The 26,278-nt window shown below is 42.7% G+C and overlaps 1 protein-coding gene across 1 annotated transcript in view; it reads right to left on the bottom strand.

Annotated features, from left to right (window-relative positions):
• ADAMTS12 (ADAM metallopeptidase with thrombospondin type 1 motif 12) overlaps window positions 1–26,278 on the bottom strand; it is a 348,871-nt gene that overhangs the window by 125,184 nt on the left and 197,409 nt on the right. Inside the window, exons 4-6 of the mRNA XM_047864323.1 lie at window positions 22,522–22,718; window positions 21,501–21,584; window positions 884–1,008 (exon numbers count right to left, since the gene is read on the bottom strand). Coding sequence (XP_047720279.1) covers window positions 884–1,008; window positions 21,501–21,584; window positions 22,522–22,718 — 406 coding nt within the window. The remainder of the gene's footprint in view (window positions 1–883; window positions 1,009–21,500; window positions 21,585–22,521; window positions 22,719–26,278) is intronic.

Here is a 26,278-nt window from a genome sequence, read left to right as displayed (position 1 = left end):
CTGATGGTATGCAGCCTGCTTCAGATTCTCTTTCCCTTTCTCTCTGTCCCTCCTTTCTCTCTCTCTCTCTCTCTCTCTCTCTCTCTCTCTCTCTCCCTCTCTCTCAAAATTAAAATAAAATAAGATAAAATAAAATAAGATAAAATAAAATAATGTCTGATGCTTGGCAGGTGTTCAATAAGTATTTATTGAATCAGTGAACAAACATAGCCTCCAAGAGCCTGGGTTGATCAGAAAAGTTCATTAGCCTTTCACAGCTATGAGTCTTGGAAGGTTGATGGTTTTTATTAGCACCACAGGGTCCGTCTGTCATCAGAACAAAATAGTATCTTCATGAGAATAAAGGGAGAAAAGTGTAAGCAAACTGCTCTGTGTATTCAGGGAAGGGCCGGCCGCCCATATTCTGTCCTCACCATCAGTCAGGGATGGGTTACAAGGAGGACTGATTTCTGTAGAGAAGGTTGTATGTTTCTAAACTGGAGTAAAAATTTTAAGAAGAAAATAAAGCATTGGAAAGCCCAGGCTTAAAAGTTATAGGAGTCTTTAACAAGGATCTGTAAACAATCTTCCTGAGCTTATAGAGCTGCATGAAAAAGCCAATTTTAAAGATGAAATCATCATTGGGATATGAAAAAGGCCTGCATTTTGCCAACAGATTTTTGCCAACAGTTTATTAACACGGAGAGTTTTGTCACACACATTTAATAATTGCCCCCTCACTGGTATGGACGTCAGGAGTTGTCTAGATCATAGACGCTGCCTTTAAAAATGATCAAAAGTGGCAAAGAGTAGGAGACTCTCATGGGTTTGAATAGGGGACAACTCTTTCACCTGCCAGCCCCCCTGCTTCGCAGCCCCTGGCTTCCTGTAGTCCCTGGGGTACCTGGTGAGGAGGACGGCCACGTCATGATGGGCAGGGTTAAGGTCACTCTTGGGATTGATGCTCTTCTGCCACTTACAGAAGCTGGACAGTGTCTTCTCTGCATGGTGAACTATTTTCAATCCTTGCTAGAGAAAGAAGAGGAAGAGATTGGCATGGGTGAGTTTACTGTGCTCAGGGCTCATCACAGAAGCTCTCAGAAGCAGCCAAGTGTGACAAGCTCTGGGTGGGCACCTCAGATATCTGTTAGGCAGGAATCTGGCAGAGGCCAACTTACTCCCTGCTCTAAATACCATCACCCTCATGACTTTTATCAAAAGAATCCGAAGGGCAGAAGTGCAGGACAGAAATTATCACTGGAACAAGTAGCCCTTGAAGAAAAATTAAAACTGCATTAGCCAAGACCAAGAGCTGTTTGAAGTCACATCTCTAGCAGCACTCTGCTTCCTAAGCCACTACGATTCCAAAGAGGCATTTTTACTTCTAATGCAACAACAGAAAATGATTTTCAACAAAAAGCTTCTTCCTTGCATGAGAACTCCTACAACCTGGGTTTCCATTTTGGTCTCACATCTGCGGATGAAGGGCAGAGGATGACATAATCTCTCTAGGCTTCTAACCAGTTGGAATCATTAGCTGTCTGACAACAATTAGGTTGCTGCATTGGATGCCCCCAGCCTGCAATTTCAAGGGCTGCTGAATAATCTATTTGGGCCATTGTTACGACCCAGGATGGGAAGAGAGGGCTTGTTCCAAATTAACTGGCTGAACACTTGTCAAATGGAGGGGGACAGATAATCATCTTTATTTGAATTTCTAAAGGAGATGTTCCTTTTCCCTTGCCCCATTTCTTTGGGGTCTCTATATCAAGCTGGCCCTCCTCCAGGGTGGATTCTACCTGGAGAATGACTACTTCCATTGATCTACTCTAACCTGAGTCTATCACTCTGGCCTCAGTCCAAGAAGTTCAAGACAATCTCTACATCAAACTATGAACTCGCTTCCCCACTACTCTGCATTTTGCTAAGGCCACACCCAAAGCAAACAAGGCCTGAGAGGCTTTAGTTGCCTGTTAAAGGCACTTCCAGGTGCCCACCCACCCCCTCCACACACACACATGCTAATTAACCACCACAGACCACCTGCCTTTCATGAAAACGCAGAAAGGTGGCTCATCATCAGACATGAAAACCCATGGAATTGCTTAGCATTATGAATTTAAATAGAAGAAACAGACTTCTTAATTTACTAATCCTCACTGTTCTGTCATCCAGCAGAATCATGTATGGTGGAAAGGGAGGAGGAATTATGGGGGCCTAGCTGGGTACAGGGGTCAGCCTCCTATTCATCTAGTCAACCCTACCTAGTCAACCCTACCAGAACCAAGGCTTACACCCACCATAGGGAATTGGCAAGGGGGCATAAAGCAGGAATGGAAGGAAAGAGAATGGAAGGCACGAGAAAGAAAAGAGAAGTAAATAAAAAGGGAGAGAGGAAGGAAAGAAAAGAGAGGAAATATTTCTTGATCATTATGTGATCTGTGTGCCAGATACTTTCACATATATTCTTTCATTTCATTTAATTGCATCTTCTCGGCATTATTTCTAAAGAAAGCATTGTTATTTTCGTTTACAAGAGGGAATTGAACCTCAGAGAAGTGAAAAATGAGCTGAAGGTGATTTGAGTCAGATACTGAATCAAAGACCCCAAGAACGAGGGCTCCTGGGTGAAGCATGGTTCCAGTGGGTGGCCAGCCTCATTAGAAGACAGCTCCTTCACACAGGAAGGTAGATTATCAAACAAAGCATCAACTACAATTTGATTGCCTTGAGGTCTGTTTTCAACCCTTCATTTCTTTGTTTGGTTATGGGCTTTTATTGTTTTGTGTGTGGGAGGAGGTCTCTGAGAGAATGCTCATTAATTAAAAAAAAAAAAAAGACCATTTAGAATTATTCCAAAGGAAAAGAACTACTTAGGCATAAGTCTAACAAACCCATGCAAGATCTGTGTCCTGAAAATCACAACATGCTGATCAAAGAGCAGAGGCTCAATGTAAATTTCACACTTTATACAAATACTGACTCAGATGGATCACAGACTGAAATGTAAAATGTAAAACTCTACAACTTTTCGAAAAAAAATCATAGGAGAACATCTTGGAGACCTGGGGCTAGGCAGGGAGTTCATAGATTTGACACTAAGGACATCATACATAAAAGGGAAAACTGAAAAACTGGACTTCACCAAAATTAAAACCTTTTGCTGTGAGAGATAGCTTTGAAGGGAATGAAAACATGAACTACAGAATGGAAGGAAATCTTTATTAGACAAAGGACTTGTACAAAGAATACATGAAGATCTCTCAAAACTCAACAATAAAAAATAACGACAGAAAACAAACAAACATGAACTCTCATTTCACTGCAGAGGATGTACAGATGACAAAAAAGCACATGAAAAGGTGTTCAACGTCATTCGCCATCAGAGAATTGTTACCTAAAACCACAATGAGATGTTACTACAGGCCTCTCAGAACAGATACAATTAAAGACAGTGGCAGCGCCCAATCAATGGGGAGGATGTGGGGAAGTTGGCCACAGGTAACACTGCTGGTAAGAGGGCAAGATGCTACAGCCACTACAGAAAACAGGTGGATAGTTTCTTTAAAACAAACAAACAAACATGCAACCACCCCCTGACCCAGCAATTGCATCCCTGGACATTTATCCCAGAGAAATGGAAGACTTGTGTTCACACAAGATCCTGTAGGAGAATGTTTGTAGAACTTCATTCATACTAGCAAAAAACTGGAACAACCCAAATATCCCTCAATGAGTGAATGGTTAAACAAACTGGTAAATACCGTGGAATGCTACCCAGCACTGAAATAGAACAAACACTTGAATGCACACAATTTGGATGTATTCTTGAGGGAAATAACTTGAATGAAAAAAATCCAATCTCAAGAGGTTATGTCCTCTGTGATTACATTTATATATTTTTATTACATATATTGCAATATATTTATATTACAAATGACACAATTATAGAGATAGAGAACAAGCTAGTGATTTCCAGGGGTTAGGTTGGTAGGTGGAAGGCAGGTCCAAAAGCATGGCACGAGTTGTCCTTGTAATGAAACTATTCTGTATTGTGGCAGTAGTCACATAAATTTACATGTGTTAAAACTGCATAGACGTGCTTGGTCGGCGGCAAGATGGCGGCTTAGGAGGACGCTGGGCTCACCGCACGTCCTGCTGATCACTTAGATTCCATCTACATCTGCCTAAATAACCCAGAAAACCGCCAGAGGATTAGCAGAACGGAGTCGCCGGAGCCAAACGCAGACGAGAGGCCCACGGAAGAGGGTAGGAAGGGCGGCGAGGCGGTGCGCGCTCCACGGACTGGCGGGAGGGAGCCGGGGCGGAGGGGCGGCTCGCCGGCCAAGCACAGCCACCGAGTCTGGCTTGCAAAAGCGGAGGGGCCTGACGGACTGTGTTCCCACAACAAGCGCGACTTAGCGTCTGGGAGGTCATAAGTTAACAGCTCTGCTCAGAAAGCGGGAAGGCTGGAGGACAAAGGGAGGGAGAGCTGCTGAGCCCCCTGACAACAGAGCTCAGTTTGGTGGGGAACAAAGGCGCTCGCCAGCGCCATCTCCCCCGCCCATCCCCCAGCCGAAATCCCAAAGAGAACCTGTTCCTGCCGGGGAACTTGCTCGCTCCGCGCAAACACCCAACTCTGCACTTCGGCAGAGCCAAACCTCCGGCAGCGGATCTGACTCCCTCCCGCTGCCACAGGGCCCCTCCTGAAGTGGATCACCTAAGGAGAAGCGATCTAAGCCTGCCCCTCCTGCCCCCGAGCACCTTGCCTACCCACCCCAGCTAATACGCCAGATCCCCAGCATCACAAGCCTGGCACGGTGCAAGTAGCCCAGACGAGCCACACCACCCCACAGTGAATCCCGCCCCTAGGAGAGGGGAAGAGAAGGCACACACCAGTCTGACCGTGGCCCCAGCGGTGGGCTGGGGACAGACATCAGGTCTGACTGCGGCCCCGCCCACCAACTCCAGTTATACACTACAGCACAGGGGAAGTGCCCTGCAGGTCCGCACCACTCCAGGGACTATCCAAAATGACCAAGCGGAAGAACTCCCCTCAGAAGAATCTCCAGGAAATAACAACAGCTAATGAGCTGATCAAAAAGGATTTAAATAATATAACAGAAAGTGAATTTAGAATAATAGTCATAAAATTAATCGCTGGGCTTGAAAACAGTATACAGGACAGCAGAGAATCTCTTGCTACAGAGATCAAGGGACTAAGGAACAGTCACGAGGAGCTGAAAAACGCTTTAAACGAAATGCATAACAAAATGGAAACCACCACAGCTCGGCTTGAAGAGGCAGAGGAGAGAATAGGTGAACTAGAAGATAAAGTTATGGAAAAAGAGGAAGCTGAGAAAAAGAGAGATAAAAAAATCCAGGAGTATGAGGGGAAAATTAGAGAATTAAGTGATACACTAAAAAGAAATAATATACGCATAATTGGTATCCCAGAGGAGGAAGAGAGAGGGAAAGGTGCTGAAGGGGTACTTGAAGAAATAATAGCTGAGAACTTCCCTGAACTGGGGAAGGAAAAAGGCATTGAAATCCAAGAGGCACAGAGAACTCCCTTCAGACGTAACTTGAATCGATCTTCTGCACGACATATCATAGTGAAACTGGCAAAATACAAGGATAAAGAGAAAATTCTGAAAGCAGCAAGGGGTAAACGTGCCCTCACATATAAAGGGAGACCTATAAGACTCGTGACTGATCTCTCTTTTGAAACTTGGCAGGCCAGAAAGAATTGGCACGAGATTTTCAGGGTGCTAGACAGAAAAAATATGCAGCCGAGAATCCTTTATCCAGCAAGTCTGTCATTTAGAATAGAAGGAGAGATAAAGGTCTTCCCAAACAAACAAAAACTGAAGGAATTTGTCACCACTAAACCAGCCCTACAAGAGATCCTAAGGGGGACCCTGTGAGACAAAGTCCCAGAGACATCACTACAAGCATAAAACATACAGACATCACAATGACTCTAAACCCGTATCTTTCTATAATAACACTGAATGTAAATGGATTAAATGCGCCAACCAAAAGACATAGGGTATCAGAATGGATAAAAAAACAAGACCCATCTATTTGCTGTCTACAAGAGACTCATTTTAGACCTGAGGACACCTTTAGATTGAGAGTGAGGGGATGGAGAACTATTTATCATGCGACTGGAAGCCAAAAGAAAGCTGGAGTAGCCATACTTATATCAGACAAACTAGACTTTAAATTAAAGGCTGTAACAAGAGATGAAGAAGGACATTATATAATAGTTACAGGGTCTATCCATCAGGAAGAGCTAACAATTATAAATGTCTATGCACCGAATACCGGAGCCCCCAAATATATAAAACAATTACTCATAAACATAAGCAACCTTATTGATAAGAATGTGGTAATTGCAGGGGACTTTAACACACCACTTACAGAAATGGATAGATCATCTAGACACACGGTCAATAAAGAAACAAGGGCCCTGAACGAGACATTGGATCAGATGGACTTGACAGATATATTTAGAACTCTGCATCCCAAAGCAACAGAATATACTTTCTTCTCGAGTGCACATGGAACATTCTCCAAGATAGATCATATACTGGGTCACAAAACAGCCCTTCATAAGTTTACAAGAATTGAAATTATACCATGCTTACTTTCAGACCACAATGCTATGAAGCTTGAAATCAACCACAGAAAAAAGTCTGGAAAACCTCCAAAAGCATGGAGGTTAAAGAACACCCTACTAACGAATGAGTGGGTCAACCAGGCAATTAGAGAAGAAATTAAAAAATATATGGAAACAAATGAAACTGAAAATACAACAATCCAAACGCTTTGGGACGCAGCAAAGGCAGTCCTGAGAGGAAAATACATTGCAATCCAGGCCTATCTCAAGAAACAAGAAAAATCCCAAATACAAAATCTAACAGCACACCTAAAGGAACTAGAAGCAGAACAGCAAAGGCAGCCTAAGCCCAGCAGAAGAAGAGAAATAATAAAGATCAGGGCAGAAATAAACAATATAGAAACTAAAAAAACTGTAGAGCAGATCAACGAAACCAAGAGTTGGTTTTTTGAAAAAATAAACAAAATTGACAAACCTCTAGCCAGGCTTCTCAAAAAGAAAAGGGAGATGACCCAAATAGATAAAATCATGAATGAAAATGGAATTATTACAACCAATCCCTCAGAGATACAAACAATTATCAGGGAATACTATGAAAAATTATATGCCAACAAACTGGACAACCTGGAAGAAATGGACAAATTCCTGAACAACCACACTCTTCCAAAACTCAATCAGGAGGAAATAGAAAGCTTGAACAGACCCATAACCAGTGAAGAAATTGAATCGGTTATCAAAAATCTCCCAACAAATAAGAGTCCAGGACCAGATGGCTTCCCAGGGGAGTTCTACCAGACGTTTAAAGCAGAGATAATACCTATCCTTCTCAAGCTATTCCAAGAAATAGAAAGGGAAGGAAAACTTCCAGACTCATTCTATGAAGCCAGTATTACTTTGATTCCTAAACCAGACAGAGACCCAGTAAAAAAAGAGAACTACAGGCCAATATCCCTGATGAATATGGATGCAAAAATTCTCAATAAGGTACTAGCAAATCGAATTCAACGGCATATAAAAAGAATTATTCACCATGATCAAGTGGGATTCATTCCTGGGATGCAGGGCTGGTTCAACATTCGCAAATCAATCAACGTGATACATCACATTAACAAAAAAAAAGAGAAGAACCATATGATCCTGTCAATCGATGCAGAAAAGGCCTTCGACAAAATCCAGCACCCTTTCTTAATAAAAACCCTTGAGAAAGTCGGGATAGAAGGAACATACTTAAAGATCATAAAAGCCATTTATGAAAAGCCCACAGCTAGCATCATCCTCAACGGGGAAAAACTGAGAGCTTTTTCCCTGAGATCAGGAACACGACAAGGATGCCCACTCTCACCGCTGCTGTTTAACATAGTGCTGGAAGTTCTAGCATCAGCAATCAGACAACAAAAGGAAATCAAAGGCATCAAAATTGGCAAAGATGAAGTCAAGCTTTCGCTTTTTGCAGATGACATGATATTATACATGGAAAATCCGATAGACTCCACCAAAAGTCTGCTAGAACTGATACAGGAATTCAGCAAAGTTGCAGGATACAAAATCAATGTACAGAAATCAGTTGCATTCTTATACACTAACAATGAAGCAACAGAAAGACAAATAAAGAAACTGATCCCATTCACAATTGCACCAAGAAGCATAAAATACCTAGGAATAAATCTAACCAAAGATGTAAAGGATCTGTATGCTGAAAATTATAGAAAGCTTATGAAGGAAATTGAAGAAGATTTAAAGAAATGGAAAGACATTCCCTGCTCATGGATTGGAAAAATAAATATTGTCAAAATGTCAATACTACCCAAAGCTATCTACACATTCAATGCAATCCCAATCAAAATTGCACCAGCATTCTTCTCGAAACTAGAACAAGCAATCCTAAAATTCATATGGAACCACAAAAGGCCCCGAATAGCCAAAGTAATTTTGAAGAAGAAGACCAAAGCAGGAGGCATCACAATCCCAGACTTTAGCCTCTACTACAAAGCTGTCATCATCAAGACAGCATGGTATTGGCACCAAAACAGACACATAGACCAATGGAATAGAATAGAAACCCCAGAACTAGACCCACAAACATATGGCCAACTCATCTTTGACAAAGCAGGAAAGAACATCCAATGGAAAAAAGACAGCCTCTTTAACAAATGGTGCTGGGAGAACTGGACAGCAACATGCAGAAGGTTGAAACTAGACCACTTTCTCACACCATTCACAAAAATAAACTCAAAATGGATAAAGGACCTAAATGTGAGACAGGAAACCATCAAAACCCTAGAGGAGAAAGCAGGAAAAGACCTCTCTGACCTCAGCCGTAGCAATCTCTTACTCGACACATCCCCAAAGGCAAGGGAATTAAAAGCAAAAGTGAATTACTGGGACCTTATGAAGATAAAAAGCTTCTGCACAGCCAAGGAAACAACCAACAAAACTAAAAGGCAACCAACGGAATGGGAAAAGATATTCGCAAATGACATATCGGACAAAGGGCTAGTATCCAAAATCTATAAAGAGCTCACCAAACTCCACACCCGAAAAACAAATAACCCAGTGAAGAAATGGGCAGAAAACATGAATAGACACTTCTCTAAAGAAGACATCCGGATGGCCAACAGGCACATGAAAAGATGTTCAGCGTCGCTCCTTATCAGGGAAATACAAATCAAAACCACACTCAGGTATCACCTCACGCCAGTCAGAGTGGCCAAAATGAACAAATCCGGAGACTATAGATGCTGGAGAGGATGTGGAGAAACGGGAACCCTCTTGCACTGTTGGTGGGAATGCAAATTGGTGCAGCCGCTCTGGAAAGCAGTGTGGAGGTTCCTCAGAAAATTAAAAATAGACCTACCCTATGACCCAGCAATAGCACTGCTAGGAATTTATCCAAGGGATACAGGAGCACTGATGCATAGGGCCACGTGTACCCCAATGTTCATAGCAGCACTCTCAACAATAGCCAAATTATGGAAAGAGCCTAAATGTCCATCAACTGATGAATGGATAAAGAAATTGTGGTTTATATACACAATGGAATATTACGTGGAAATGAGAAAAAATGAAATATGGCCTTTCGTAGCAACGTGGATGGAACTGGAGAGTGTGATGCTAAGTGAAATAAGCCATACAGAGAAAGACAGATACCATATGGTTTCACTCTTATGTGGATCCTGAGAAACTTCACAGGAACCCATGGGGGAGGGGAAGGAAAAAAAAAAAAAAGAGGTTAGAATGGGAGAGAGCCAAAGCATAAGAGACTTAAAAACTGAGAACAAACTGAGGGTTGATGGGGGGTGGGAGGGAGGAGAGGGTGGGTGATGGGTATTGAGGAGGGCACCTTTTGGGATGAGCACTGGGTGTTGTATGGAAACCAATTTGTCAATAAATTTCATAAAAAAAAAAAAAAAAAAAACTGCATAGACGTAAATGCACACATACACACACACACACACAAATCAGTTCTTATAAAACTGATGAAATATGAATAAGGTAAGGGTTTGTATTCATTTCTTGGTTATGATATTATACTAGAGTTATGCAAGATGTTATCACTTGGAGAAGGTGAGTGAAGGATATAAAGGATTTCTCTGTGCTATTTCTTCCAACTGCATGTGACTCTATAATTATTTCAAAACAAAAATATTTTAAAAATATCTTAAAAATGATAACCGGTCTGAATAAAGGCTTGAGGGTTGCAACGGAAAATCTTACAATGCACTTTTCAGTATGATTCTATGTGGGTTACTTACTAGTTAGTCATATGTGCAATCCCATAGCTTTGAATCAAAGGGAAGCTGTACTCTTTGAGATGGGTTACGGTGGGTAGGAAGAGCCCACACACTCACACACCCACACCCGACACACTTCACGCACCTACGCAAAGGTTTAATTAAGTTCCCTGTTTAAGTAGCCATGAATATAAGAACTTATTAGGGTTAAGGTGACCACACAGACAGAAGCAGAGGGAGGCCATCTCAGAATATTCTTCGGCTCACAAAATCCCTGGTGGGGGCACACAGCTCAGGGTGGGATACCACCAGATTGGAAAAGCTCAATTTTTGCTTCATTATTGCCCTTTTATATGTTGGTTGGACTCACCACTTTGGAAGACTTACATACTAATCCGTGAATGTCTGTTTAAGGAAAAGTGAATGTTTACAAACCTCTACTCTCCCCGAGCCAAATTCAGTGTCAGCAAGGACACATCTTCATCGTGGGGAAAGCAGAGTCATTTTCCAGATGCTGAAGCATAAACTCTGCTTCCAGTTTTCCCATAAATTACTAAGAGCTCATTTCCCTGAAGGGCCTTAGGTATTAGGCATCCAATTCTCTCGCTTCAACAGTGAGGAAATGCAGGCCAGAGAGGGGCAGTACTTTAGCCAAGTCACACAGCAGGTGTTGGCAGAGCTGGGCTTCGTCCCAGGTTTGCGGCTCCTAGTCCAGGACTAGTGATTTCCAAACTGTTGAAGACTTCTCTAAGTCTAGAAACTTCTGTAAGTTTAGACTTCAAAAAGTCTAAACTTTTTGCTTGAACAATAGGAAAGATTTAACGATTAGCCCAGTGGATGATTTTTGCTTATTTCTTTTCCCCCAGGTCACACTGAGGAGGAGACAAACACAGGAAGAGATGCTCTACTTCTGAGACCCCCAGCTCTCCATCCTCCTCCTGCTCTCTGACCACTTCTCAGGCTCCTCCTAGGTTCTTCTGTCCTTCTTTTGGCTCACTGCTCATTTCACTCTCAATCACAGTCAGATTTTGGGACATCACCTATATGCTGCTGACTCTTGAATCTGCATCTCATTCCAAACCTCTCTTAGAGTGCAAACTCATGCACCCAAATCTCTTGATGGACACCTTCTGGATGGCACCACTCAGCCATCCCTGAAATCCTCCCCCAACAATCTTAACCTGCTATTCTTCCTGCTTCCTCGAAGTTGAACCGCCATCAACTTAGTGGTCTAATCTTAGAAACACTGGTGTCCACCTGTTGGTCTCCTCTCCCTCCATATCCTGCTTCCCCATCTGTCCTCAGGTGCTGTTAAATCTACCTCCCCTCCATTTTTATTCCCAACTGCCCTAGCTGAAACTCTGATCATTTCATGCCTGAGTTTCTGTTTGCATCATTTCTGAACTGTTCTCCCTCTTTCTTCTTCGTTCTTAAATCCATCCTCTGTTGTTGCCAGGATGATCGAGTCAAAACCAGAGTCTGCCCATATCATGACCCATGGCTCAAGACTCTTCAAAGCCTGACCTCTAGGAAGTTCTCCCTTCACCTGAATGCAACCTCACATTTTATGCTCTGGCAACATTCAGACTACTGATATTACCTCCAACCCCCCTTCCCCCCACCCCCACCAAATGCCACACACCATGGTCTATTTACCTTGCTGTTTTCAAGCTTTTCCTCTACCTAGAATGCCCTTCTCTCCTTTCTTACCCCTTCAACCTATTTAACATTCATTCATTCTTTAAGACTCAATTTGAGCATTTCCAGGAAGCCTTCCCTGACCTCACTCTGGATTAGGGTCCTGCCAGTTTATCTTGCACATACCTGGCTCACAGCACTTGCTGCCCTAGGTTAAAATGATCAAATTGTGTGCCTGTTTTCCTCTTTAGCTTTTTCAGAATAAGGTCTGAGGCGTATTCCCCTACTTATCTTAGGCACTGCACATAGCCTGGCACATGGCAGGTGTACAGACTAAACTGAGGCTGTGCACCACCCCCCAAGGAATGGAGAAAAGGTGAAGAATACATCCACTGAGCCAGACAAAAGTGAAGCTCACATGGGTAAGAGGTTTTGTGGTGGGTCAGGAAAGAGGAAAGATCTCCTGTGGATTAGAGAAGCAAAACGTAAGGGGTCAGAAGTGTAAGAATAGAGCAAAAACCATCTGTAATAATAATTTTGGTGCCTTGAGGTAGGAACTGCTGGGAGGCAGTTCTACATGGATCGTTCATGTTTCTTCACATCATGTGAGCAAAAGCATGGACAGCTTTTATATCTCCCCAAGGATGTTGTGTGGAAATAGGCTAGAGTACAGAGAGAATGTCCCCCTCCAGGGAAGAGGAGAGATTTATTTGCTGTCTAGAATAAAAAGGATAATGACTCCCTCTGGGGCACAAGCTGACAGGTTTGCTCACAACCTCCTTTAAAGGACTGTGATAAAACCCACTGTGTGCACAGCATCCACCCAGGCTGCCCCTTTCACCCCCTTGAAGGGACAACGAGGGGCAGCTGCAAACATGAAGCTCCTGCCTCATGCCGTGCTGTGAGTAATAAATTCCTCTATCTCTGACCCAGAAGTCTCACGTCTTCTCCCAGCATCGCATCCAGGAAAGCATGGCAGGATAACTAGTGAGCTCGCAAGGAGAATAAAATCTAAGACCCTTCACAGTTCTCGACAAAAATGAGGAGAATGGACAAAAGGTGACTATGGAGTCATGAGAACTATGTTGAGGTTGAACCATCTACACACATGGGTCAGCGTGGTTGTTGAGATTTGCTAGCTGTGGGACTACTGGCAGAGGGAGTGGAGGAGAGGAAAAGGAGCTGAAAAGTAGATGTCAACAATGTGTTCTCACATCCCAACATTCCTACAAAGTGATTCTGGAATAACCTGAGGGTTAGTCACCGATGAGAAAATAAAATGTTAGGAACTAAAGTCTTCCCCCAAAACTCTGCTTGCTTTCTCCCTACTACTTTTGCTATTTTTTTTTTACAGACAAAGCAAGTGCATAATTAACTAAGTTGCTGATCATTTGCTGATCATTTGTGGATCATTGCAAGCTAGTACCTTGTCCCTGTGTAGAACTTCCATCTACAATATGTGATATTTAACACAAGTTCAGTAACGGTGTCATCAGGATCCCTTACGACTTTTCTACTAAATGTCATGACTCTTCCAGGAGGTTTTAAGTGAGCACAACTTTTCTGCACTCCCTCAGCCTCTTACTCTCCAAGTCTCATAAGACTTACTCTCCAAGTCTCATTAGACAAGGAAACACTTGTTGCATTTAGTTTCTTGAATGCACTTGATCACAGGAGCCCCAAGAAGCATAATTAACTATGCCTCAAAACCATGAGCACCAAGCATGCCCAAGAATTTTGGGGAGGTCATACTGGCTCACTGAATATGGGGAGACTTGAGCATGTTCCATAAAGCATCCTTGTAATTATGTGAGCTTGTCAACACAGACCCCCATCCATGCTAATTTTACCCCTAGTTTCCTCTGTAAACAAAAATATATTTCCCTTTTTGTTCTTTCACTGTTTTTTCTTCTCACCGTAGTTTCTCAAATGGGTCCAACTTCCTCTTTCCTACTCATTTGAGTACTCAACCCCATCAGGGAGAAGACCTCAAGGAAATCTGCAACAGCTCACAGAAACAGCCCCAAGTGGGAGGCAGGAAATGAACCTGCAAAATGTGGCTTTTGCTATAAATTGTTCTCTCTTGGTAAGCTCTCTGTATAATGAAAAAAAAAATCTTGTATGGATTTCCTTGGAATTCCTAGTAACAGCTTGTGATTCAAAGCACAACCTGGATTATGTTCTGCCAGCCAGGCTTAGGTTCCTAAGAAAAAAGATACTGGACAGAGAAAAGAAAATAGTACAAAGTTTTACATGAAAACTAAGGAATAATTCACCTATCAGACAAAAAGTCTTGATTAAAAAAGAAGTGATGAGTGTATAAGTTCTTTGCCAATATTTTTGACATTTATCCCAAAAGAGCTGTGATTATATAGCGTCATACAGACCTAGAAATCCCCCTGGGGACAGGGGAAATCACCAGCCTGAATTCCCAAAGCTAACAGGTCTCTAACTCTAGGCCCAACATTAAATCACTTGGAGACCAAGAGGGAAATTCATTCTCTGTGAAAACAGTCACCGTCTTCCTGTCTGTCAGCCCTCCCACCGCTCTTTTAAGCCAGCCTGACACCCTCAGGCTCCACCCCCGATGGCACAGTGACTGCGACCCATCTGGCCTCATCCCAGCTCACTCTCATCCCTCTTTTTTCTCTATCATCCTGTTCTTAAAAGGAGTCCCAGCTTATGACCCTAATCTTGTCCTTCAGATTTTCTATTTTCCTTCAACAACTCTGCATGGTTTCCTCATCTGTGAAATGAGCATAACAGCAACATACAGGGTTGTGGTTGGGCCTACGTGATGATGATGACAGGAAGAAGAATCACACCAACAGTAACATTTACTGAGTGGTTTCTACAAGCCAGATGCTATGCTAACTCATGCAGGAATTAACATGTCTGATTCTCACAGCAATCCTAGGAAGTAGATATTATTATCCCCATTTTACAGAATGAAGAAATGGAGGCACAGACGTGTCAAATAACCTACCAAAGATCATACAGCTGGAAAGGGGAGGGACTAATGAGAAATCTGATTCTCTCCTTGATGTCAACTGCTCACAAGTGTTGGAGGGAGGGGACTAATCCTATCCCTAACCCTTGGCCCAAAAGGGGAACAGGGAGGCCATCCAATGAATTGGTCTAAAGTGGAAAGGGCTTGAGGCCAGGTCTGTGTCCAAGTCCTTAAGGGAGAATAAAAAGTTCAAAGCATAGGATTAGGGTCATAAAATGACAATGAGAGCTTGGTTCAGGGCTACAGGAAAGCAGAATAGGAATGAAAGCACATGGGCTCATATCTGAAGCTACTATGATTTCATGCCCCACAATGTCTCAGTATGCCTGATATGTCCTTCCAGCATATTTTTTTGAGCACTTCAGTTTCCACTGGTCTGAAATATGACCACCTAGTCTTTGAGGAAGCCACCAGTTGCTCCAAATTTAATACCGTCTCAGATCATTCTAGTTTATTCTCAAAACGTGATGAAAATCCATAGTTGTTTTTAGGTAGCAGTGAATGACAAACAAAAACTGCACTTTACACATCATCAACCATAGTGTCTTTTGAACCTACCACAGAAAATGAAGCCCCAAAATGGTGTTAGCTGTCAGATGTGATTAGAATAAGAAAGATGAGAGTTGTAGAAAGTTACTGTGGAAGAGGCCTACCTCAGAGACCCTGCCTCAGTATTCCCTGATGTGGGAAACAAAGGCAGAGGAAAATGGCAGATAAAATTAAATTTCCTTATAACCTGCAGCCCATTGACAAATACTTGAGGCTGGCAGAGTAAAACTTTTCTCCAGGGAACTCCCTCCTATCTTAATGTTAATGTTTTGCTAGAGGGAAAACAACCTTAGCTTGACAATAGCTAGGCCTCCAGGATCCTGGGAGTCTTCTTTAGCATACGAAAATCTCACTGGAAACTTCCCCTGGACTTTACCTCCCCCAACTCCCAAATATATAAGCAGTCTCTCCACAGGGTCTGGGGCAGCTCTTCCTGCCCGTGGGTCCTGTCCCCGGGCTTTAATAAAAGCATGTTTTTGCACCAAAGATGTCTTCAAGAATTCTTTCTTGGCCATCAGCTCCAGACCCCACGAAACCCACTATCACCCCAAAACCTCATCATTCTCCACCTCATATCACTTTCCATAGAGCCCTAGAACTATCTCTCTAATGACTTTCTTTCCATTTCATCTCTTAGTTTGAAACCATCCAGAAGCTCCCACAGAATTTGATCCAAATCCCTTTTATGGGCTCTATCCCTTACCAGGCTTGTCATAACAGCGGCTGACCCTCATCTTTGTCCTGACTGCTGATTTCATGTGCTCACTCTTTCCCTTATCTATTACGTACCAATAGGGCTAGATGGTGAGCAACACCGGACCCAGCCTCCGCCTTTAAGTCTTACATACTAATGAAGGGAAGTGCATCCATCAGATGTAAAATTACAACTGTGATATGCGCTGTAAAGAAGAAATACATAGCATTGTGAAAGTGTATAATAGAATCTTACTGGGCATGGAGGTCAGGGAAGGCTTCCTCAGTGAACTGACTCTTGAGTTGATATCTGAAGGATTAAGGTGTCAACTAAGTGAAGACAGGAAGGAAGACAGTCCAGGCAACAAGACCAGTGGCAGGAGAACCATGAGGAGAAGACTATTGCTCTATCCCAAAAGTAAAGGGGGCATAGTAAGAGATGAGAGAGGGAATCATAAAAGCGCTGTATGGCTTTAAACCAGGGGTGGGGGCGGGGTGGAGAATGGGTGCGGGGAGGGGGGGGGCAGGGGGGGGGAGTGGGTATGATTGGATTACCATTTTTCTTAATGTTTATTTTTGAGAGAGAGACAGCATGAGCAGGGGAGGGGCAGAGAGAGAGGGAGACAGAATCTGAAGCAGGTTCCAGGCTCTGAGCTGGCAGCACAGAGCTTGAAGCAGTGCTCAAACTCATGAACCGTGAGATCATGACCTGCGCCCGAGTCAGACACTTAATGGACTGAGCCACCCAGGCACCCCAGATTACCATTTTGACATCATCCTGGCGGCAATGAGAAAATGAGATCAAAAGGAATCCAAGTCGACCAAAGTAAACACAACTGTAGCCCAGGAAAAAGATAACTGTTTTTTTGAATTAAAGTGATAGAAACGGAAAGAATCAGATAAAATTGGCCGCCCCTAATGATGAACTGGATATGAGGGGTGGGAGGAGGTGACATGGTTGTCCTCTGGATCTCTGGCTTCCACACCTGGAAGGGCGATGATGTCAGCACAGAAACAGGCAACAAACCTGTTGCATCGAAGTGAGCAGGTTGTGACTGGCTCTCCTCTCTCTCTCCTGTTCCCCGCACAGTCCTGCTTTTTTCACAGCAAGGTTATTGAGGCTCCCATTTCGGGGTTCATTATCAGTGTTCACAATGATGAGTCCTCATATGTAAAGTGCTAGTTTAAGTGTTCAAGCTACTAACCACGCAGTTCCCTCTACCTGGAATGTCCTTCCTCACTGGTTAACTCCTTCTCCTCCTCTACAACCCAGCTTAGCTTCCCCTATCTGGGGTGCTCTTTTACTCTTTCTTATATTCATGGCAATCTCAATTTGAAAATTTCTTATTTTGTGCTTTTGTGCATTAGACTCTAAGCCTCTGAGAATCAGAAAATGAGACTCATATTAGTATTTGTATCTTTAGAGGCCGACATAGCTTTTGACATACAGCTAATATACCACAACTCTCTTCTGATTCACAGATGGAGAAAAACAGGGTATGGAACAGTGATGTCACTTCACCTTTGCAGAGTTACCTACTGGATGAATGCACAGTAAGACTAGAACTCAGGTCTTCCTGCTCAGAGGAGTCCCCTCCCAATAACTCACATGCCTCTGGCTGCTTCCCTGATGTCAGGAAAGGCTGGAATCATTGTTTGTTGTGGTTGGGGCTGCTCATTAGTCAAAGATTTGAAGAATAGCTTGAGCCACTATCTGGGAATCACAAAAATGAGAATTCCACATTGCAACTCTTCAATGAGCCAGCAATTCTACTGTCAAATTATGAACCTTGTACTACTTGGAGATTCTATAAAAGCCTGAATGAGGAAGATACTTGGCAAGCAAAAGGAAGAAAGCCATGGATTTTTTTGTAGCAAATCATTTGTGTCTCTGCTCTTGCAAAATGAGGACAGGAAGAAGGAAAATAATGCAATTGTGATGGAGTCAGAGAGCAGCCAATCAAATTCTTTCAAAGGATTCTGTAAGGGTTGCTTTTAGGTAACCAACTTCAAACAATGAAACCATGAGTAAGGTAGAAGGGCCCACAGCGACCTCCAATTCCCTAGCTGAATACAAACAGGCCCATTAGGCAACCCACCTCAAAATATCCATAAGCCCTGGATGACCAATGGGTCATTGGTAACCCATTGGTTACTTACCCCAGGACACAGATACCAAAAAAGGAAAATTACATACGTTCCCATACCTCCTTACCTTCTCCCTTAACTATAGCCCCCACCCCCCTCCTTTGCTGTCTTATGGCACAGAGTCTCTCCTTTGCTGTCCTGCCCACTGCTCCCTTGCAGTGTATTCAATAAACTTCTATCTCCTTTGTTCTGCTTTGTGAATTCTTTCACTGCCTGCACCTCCGGCCTCCAGACTATGGGGTCACCCCACATCCAATCGGGAGACCTCCACAGACTCCAAGTGGCATTGTTTCCCAGGGACAGAGAGATGTGGAGCTGTAAGGGCCTGATCCATGGAAGCCACAATTTGAGGTCTGACTAGCACTACCAGTGGCACTGCTGAGGGGAAAGGTTTTCCCTTTCACATTCAGAAAAACCTTCTTCTTCTCTCTCTCTTTTTTTTGTCTGAAAACCCTAAACTTCTACATATTCTGCAGCTAAGCATGCATATAGGCCAGACCATTACACAATAGTGAAATTTTGTCTTCCAAAGTATCAAAGCATAATTTTTACAAAGTTAAAAATGTAATTTTCATACAAATATATAGTAAGTATGATAGGAATGTATTTAACTCATTAATAAGAAGATAGACAAGATGTCCATGTTATGGAAACTGGTCTGGATCACCCGGCAGAAGAACCTAGTGGCACTCGGAGATCTTGGAAGGAAGGAGGTTTGTTTTACACCGGTGGGCTCAGAGGAGATCATTCTCCAGAGATCTGAGCCCAGAGCATCAACAGAGGGGACAATTTATAGTCTGTGACTTCTGTATCCCTCATTAGTAGTAATTTGGCACCTGTGGCAAGCAGGGCAGGAAGGAAATCCCAGAAGGGGTGTCTTCTGACAAGGACTGGAATTCCCTTATCAGTCCTGTTGGCCATCTTATAACAGATTTTCCCCTAACATACAAGCTAGTTCAAAGGCAGATATAGGAAAGTGATGTCACTATAGTTGGTGAAACTATAAAGAAAGTATGCTGGAATACGATTGCTAAATTAGATACAAAATCAGTTAATGTTCCAGAGACCCATAAAACCACAACTTTCAGAGTTCTCTTCTCTGCTGGACACAAATTATCCTCATCTCTACCAGGCAAGAACCATTTGTACCCTGTCAGTTAATACTTAACTTTACTGTCTGGGTCCTAATCAATAGTAAATAATAATCAAGGTTACATTCTCATAGAATCAGATAGGTCATGTTAGAGTTGAAAGGATACATTGCTTTTGTTTTGCTTGGTTTCTAATCACTGGATGAATTTTCATAACAAAATGTTCACAGGAAGGAAAATAATACATCCATCAATATTCTGAGATACCCAAAGTATGCTTGAGTGATTAGGAAAGTGGGGGATGGTAGCGGAGAGAGAAAGGAAAATGGATCCAGGCTCCAGATACTATTGTTTTTTAAATCTTCTGATTGTGGAGGCCAGAAAACCATAAATCTTGCCTTGAGTATTTTGATCTCAGGTCTCTTGCTGAGGGAGAGTTGAATGATGCCATTCTTCACATATTCAGCTGCTGGGTAAGGTCTATAGATTGCAAAGACATTCCATCAAGTTGGTTGGTTCATTAACTCACTAAGTTTCACTTCATTCATTTGTTTGTTAGGTGCTGGGATATAGCTAATAATAATAAAGAAGGGATTCACATTATGATGGTGGCTAAGATAAACAAGAAAAGAGTAGACAAAGACACAGAATATTAATGAATTGAGAGAGCAGTATCAATAAAGGAGTAAACTTCATTCTGTGATGGAGAAGACCAAGCAAGGTTGAGTAGGTTGGCTACTGAGACTTCTCTGGAGAGAGGCAGCAAGTAAACAGAGGTCTGACAGGTAAGAAGTTCCAGCCATCAGTACGGCGAAGGAAGGGGTATTTCAGGCATTTGGTAACATAAGCACACAAGCCATGAGGCTAAAGAGGGCCTTGTGTGTTCCAGAACCTATCTGAAGTCCAGGGTGTTCAAGGGTGGGAAACAAGGCAGAGAGTGACATACGGAAAGACAAGTGGATGGAGTCATGATGATCATGAAAATCTCTGCAGGACATGGCAGAAATTTTTTATTTTGTTCTAAAAACAACAGAAAGTTATTTAACAGTTCTGTGCAGTGGAGCAACGCAAATTTGCATTTAAGGTTATCATTCTAACTGCTACATAGAGAATGGATTATGGAGGGCAAGTCTTAAAATAGGAAGACCACTTGGGAGTTCACTGCAATAAGAACCAATAAGACCTAAAGCAACGTAATGACTGTAGAAATGATGAACAGTGGGTGACTTTGAGGTGTATTTTGAAGGTAGCCTTGTGGGCCTTGCTGTTGAATGTAGAAGAGAAGAAAAGCAGGATTCAAGACTCCTAGGCTTATGCTATGGTGCAGTAGCAAAATTTACTCAAATGGGTAACACAGAGGGTTGGAGAATGGGGTCGGGGGAGGCAGAACTGAGACGATCGGGGCAGAGAGGAATCAAGAATTCCACTGCGGACTTACTAAGTTTGCCAGGACTATGGCCCATCCAGGGTGAGATGCCAAGGAGGCAACTGGATGTGAGTCTGGAGCTCAAGTAAAAGGTCTCGGTTTGAAGTATCAATTGAGAGTCTCAGCATGTAGAAGACATGTAAATCTCTGAGAATAGATGACATTTCCAAGGGTAAATGTGCAGAGAGACAAGACAGTCCAGAGTTGAGGGACAAGAATTAGTTATGCAAGAGGTAAATAAACAGTATAAAGGGTTCAACATTTCCATGTTGCTCCCAACTTTTATTGAAACCATGCAACCATTTCATGATTTAGTCTCTTTCACTGTGGAACACTCTTAGTCACTGCTGCAAACCTGATTTGTGTGTTACTAGATGAAATGACCATCCGATGAGTCCAATGACATATACCTCAGAAACATTCTCCATCTCCCACTCGACAGCACCAAATTCCCAAGAAAATAATACAGAAATATTATTTTCTTTCTTACTGGGCTTCTAAACGCCCTTTGGTGTCCCGTTTCTCGTCTCTCAAGAGCTCTCCTGAAAAAAGAGGTAGGGAGGGTAAGGGTAAGGATGCAGGACAGTAGAGTGGAGAAACTATTCCTTACCTCTTCTTCTTCAAGTAGAATGAGCCGAACCACAACAATGTGAATTGCATTGCCAATACTTGGGTTATGGAACAACCCTGTGACCTAGAGTCAGAAACGGAAAACCATTAGCTCACATGCATAGATAAATACCAGAGTGTGTGTGTGGGGGGGGAATAGCACTGTGATGCACTTGAAATAAATGTTATTTTATAGCTTAGGAATTTTGGGGGGAGTGCAACAAAGAGTGAGAAATGCCCCCTGGCCCAATCCATACTATGATACTTAACAGCAACCTTTCCAAGGTGACTGACTAGCTGTGTGCTTGAGGGACTGATGCCTTTCTTCCCTTTGACCCTTTCCCTGATCCATAGTCTTTCTCTCTTGTATTATCAGTTCATTAGTCAAATACCTTTTCCCGTCTCCATAAGACTAGCACTCTCTCTAACACTCTCTCTGGGAAGGCAGAAACACCAAGGATACAAAAGGGAAGTCTGGAATTAGGGGGGTCATGAACTTTATTCCAATTCTAATTCTAACTACCTTGAGGAAAGCATGTTCTAATTCTTTGCCTCAGTTTACGTATCTGTGCACTAACATAAATTGATGAGATAAAGTCACACTAAAAGGATTGAGTCACTTGAGCAATACCCAGTAGAAAATATATGACAAATCCCAAATTTCCCTAGGATACACACTTTTAAGAGACAGAATAATTAGCCCTGAATTTCCATCCTTCCTCACTTAGGCAGGGAATAGATTGATATATCTATATCTATCTATATGTATATACATATACATATACATATATACATATACATATATACATATACATATACATATACATATACATATACATATACATATATACTATAGATAGATAGATAGATAGATAGATAGATAGATAGATAGATGTGTATAGATAGATATAGATACAGATATATGGAAAGAACAAAAAAGGTATCTCTTATTTTTGGAGGGTAGAGCATATCTAATGACACTGTTCGCCAGCTGCCTCTCCCCACTCCAGGGTCTGACATACCATGTTCATGATGGTGAGGATATAGGACTCCACATTGTCACTCCCATGATATTCAATCATCTTCGTGTCAGCCACCACCAGTGTCTCCACCCATCGCTCTTTACTGATGGAACGCCGAGACAGACCTCTGCTGGGCCAGTGGTTCCTCTCCCACTTTTCTCGCTGTTGCTCTAGTGTCTGGGAGGTGGCAAGACTGTCTAAACATGAAGGAGAAGACAGTGGGCTAACTCTATGTATTCTCATATACTACTCACTTCTGCTTGTCAAGATGCAAGGCCATAAGTTTAACTTCTGTTTAACATTGTAGGAATGCAAGGTTCTTATATACATGACTGAAATGGAAGAAGAGATCAATTTAAATGATTATGACCAAGATAACTGGAATTAGCATCTTTTTCTTAAAGTTTATTTATTTTGAGAGAAAGAGAGACATCAGCAAGGGAGAAGCAGAGAGAGAGGGACAGAGGATCAGAAGTGGGCTCTGTACTGACAGCAGAGAGCCCAACGTGGGGCTAAGACTCACAAATTGCCAAGATCATGACCTCAGCCAAAGTTGGATGCTTAAATGATTGAGCCACCCAGGTACCCCTGAAACTTGCATCTTATAGAGAGGTTCAAAGGTACTTCTCTGAAATAATTATTACCTATTTCATTAAATAGACTCCTCACTATTAAAAAGATGTTATAATAAAAAATAAGAACTTTTTCTTCTTCTCTTCCTCCTCTAAATATTTCAGTGCCTACTATGTGCAAGGCAGTGTCCTGGGTTTTAAAACACCAAGTTGTTTATCCTCATGAAGGTTTGAGGGACGTGCTTCTATCTTTGTTTTGCAAATGTGGGAATTAATGTTCAAAATGACTGGTTCAATAATTTCCCCGAAGTCACATAGTCTATAAAGTCTGGAAGATCCAGTGTTTTCTATGCCCTAAAATCATGTACGTTTCATATACACCACACTGTCTCCCGCAGAATAAACATGCATACAACAGGAGAACATGAAAGCTGCAAAAGCTGTATATACTTAAAGAAGGTATAAAGATAGAGTTGATTACCCTGGCTTGCTATGTAGCCCTTCTGGGTTCCTCAGTTTCACTATCTGTGTGAAGTTAGAACATATCCAGTAATATTCACCAAAAAAATGTGACATAATTGTAGGTCCAAATAATTTCAAATTCACTTCTTGTCAGCTTTACTTGAAAACAATAAAGCTATACTAGGTATAGCACTTTTGGAAAATAAGCCAGGATTGTGTTAGCCTTGAAGGGAAGTCTTGTGAAGATTTGCGAACAAGGAGATGGTTGACCTCTCATCTGCCTGTGGTAGAACAAGTTTCTATTTTCCTTCTCCACCTACTTTGCAGGGATAAGTATGTCTTCCCTAAGAAACCTCTAGAGATGTTACCAATGGGTTCTGACTCTGCATCCTTACCTACCCCCCTGTCTGTCACCCTCTTTTTGAGGATGGAAACATTTCAAACTATGTTTCCAAATCTCTCTGTACAAGCCAAGGAGCAAGCCATACTCCAGTCCACGTGGGATCTGTGTTCTAGAAGGGGCGTTAGTAGACCAGGCCAAGTAGAGGAATCCTATCAATCCAGTTAGGTGTGATCTCCTTCTCTCAATCCCTCTTGTCCTTGCCATGTGGGGTGGGGAATCTCCTCCAAGGTGCAAGGATGACCAGTGCTCTCCATGACCTTACATATCTGGGCAAGCAGCTATAAGCATCTTCACCCAGTGCCCTAACAAAGCCTGTAGTCCTTGGTGCCCCCTCCTCACTTGGTCCTGTAGGCTCATCACCCACCCCCTCAGTGGGGGTCCTCTTGCAGAGGCTTCCGCTGGCACGAAGTGTGCATTGTGCAGCCCAGTCATTAAAGCAGGACCCCTTGCTCCAGGCTGTGGCTATGGACACCCCTCCTCTCAGGCCGCAGGTACCTAAGGTTAGGACCTGGCAGGAGGCTGCCACCCATAAGACGCTGGTAGGATAAAGGTGATTTCTCTGCTTCTCCCAGTCCTTGCTTTTCTTGTGTCTCTGCCTTTACTCCCCCTCCTCCACCTTTTATCTCCTCAGTGTTGAGCAAAAGAGTTTAAAGGGGGAAAAAAAGATAACCTTTAAAGCCCATGAAGTTATTTTCAATTTTTCCAGCAAATAGTCTGGTGAGTTCTCAGTAAACGGGCATGTAGGAAGAAACGTGGAAATGAGAGATGCAGGCTGGTAAAGACGTGTATCGATTTAACGTTTTCAACAAGACCTACACTGAGCACTTGCTAAAGGGCAGATCCTGCGCTAATGAAAATGTCTTCAGGTTTCACGTATTCCCCAAGGAGAGAGATATCTGTGCTCATAAACAGTGCCAGAAGCTTTGCAGAAGTGGTAGTGGTGGGATTCCACCTGGACCCTGACGGGACCAAGCTGGGAGAGGATCGTATACACCCAGGCCAACTCTGTCCTCATGAAGTCATTCCAGACTTAACAGAAAAATTGCTTCTGCTCAAGAATTTCAGACTGTACAAGAAGCCAGCCGTACACACTTCTCTTCAAGGCCTGGTGACAAAGCCAGACAGTTCTGTAGTGGCAGGTGAGGTGCCAACAATTCTGGGAGGCTCCTGACCTTGCCACCCCCCCTCCCCCCCCCCCCCCACACACATAGTCAGCTCAGGATGCCATAACAAAATACCAGGGCTTGAAGGACAGAAATGTGTCTTCTTCCAGTCCCGGAAACTGGAAGTCCAAGATCAGGATGCCGGCAAGGGCAGGCTCTGGTGAGAGCTCTCTTTCTGGCTTGCAGATGGCTACCTTCCCACTATCTGCTGACATGGTTTTTCCTCAGCGTGTGCGTGTGGACAGATTTTTTTTCTCACCCTCTTCTTATCAGGCCACCAATTGTGTTGAACTAGGACCCCACCCTTATGACTCCATTTAACCTTAGTAACCTCCTAAAAGCCCTGTGTCTGAATACAGTCACACCGGGTAGGGGGTGGGGGATTAGGGCTTCAACATGGGAAATTTGGGAGGACACAATTCCGTTCATACCCCACACAGACTTTGTTCAGAGGTCTCTCTTTTGGGCAGGCCTCTAACTGAGAACTTCCACAGTGCTGTAGTTTCCTGCTCCTCGAGGGGCTGTCCAATGTTTTTCTTCTGACAAAATTCTTTTAACAAAACTTATAAAAATGAATATTTAAGAATTCTCTTACCTCGCATTGTTTTCCTTTTCCACCCCCAAAGAAAATACAAAATTATCAACACCCACACACATATACCCTCCAAACTATAGTGACATTCTCTACACAGGACTACATTAGAGTTTAAATTGGTGAAAAATCAAGAAAATTCCAAGAAGTGATTGCAGGGATGATTTTTTTTTCTTCAAAAAACAGCTGACAGAAAGTAAAGCAATTTAAGTAAAATTATTTTCCAAGGTTGTCAGAGGTTCTTGAAGTTCACATTTCAACTACAAGAAGAGAAGCTCGCATCAGAGCCTGGCCTTGCTGGCTTTGTAAAGGGCCAGAAGGGCATCTCCTTTCGCTTTATGACCAGTGCCTAATACCATGCCTGGCAAACAGTGGCACTCAATAAATGTTTGATGTATGGGTGAAGGAAAAACTGAAGATGATCAGAAACAACTTATGAATCACAAATACTGAAGAATTGCAAGAGTTGTCTACTTTTGCCTATTGGATGGCTTGTGTCAATTAAAGAATGTTCCACACTGAGACTGTGAAGTGTCTGTTTGAAGGGGAGAAATCTAGCCAAGTG

This window comes from Prionailurus viverrinus, chromosome A1, assembly GCF_022837055.1.
Source record: "Prionailurus viverrinus isolate Anna chromosome A1, UM_Priviv_1.0, whole genome shotgun sequence".
NCBI classification, from domain to species: domain Eukaryota; kingdom Metazoa; phylum Chordata; class Mammalia; order Carnivora; family Felidae; genus Prionailurus; species Prionailurus viverrinus.
The sequence above is the reverse complement of the archived record's forward strand: the minus strand, read 5'-3'. Positions and strand labels throughout refer to the sequence as shown.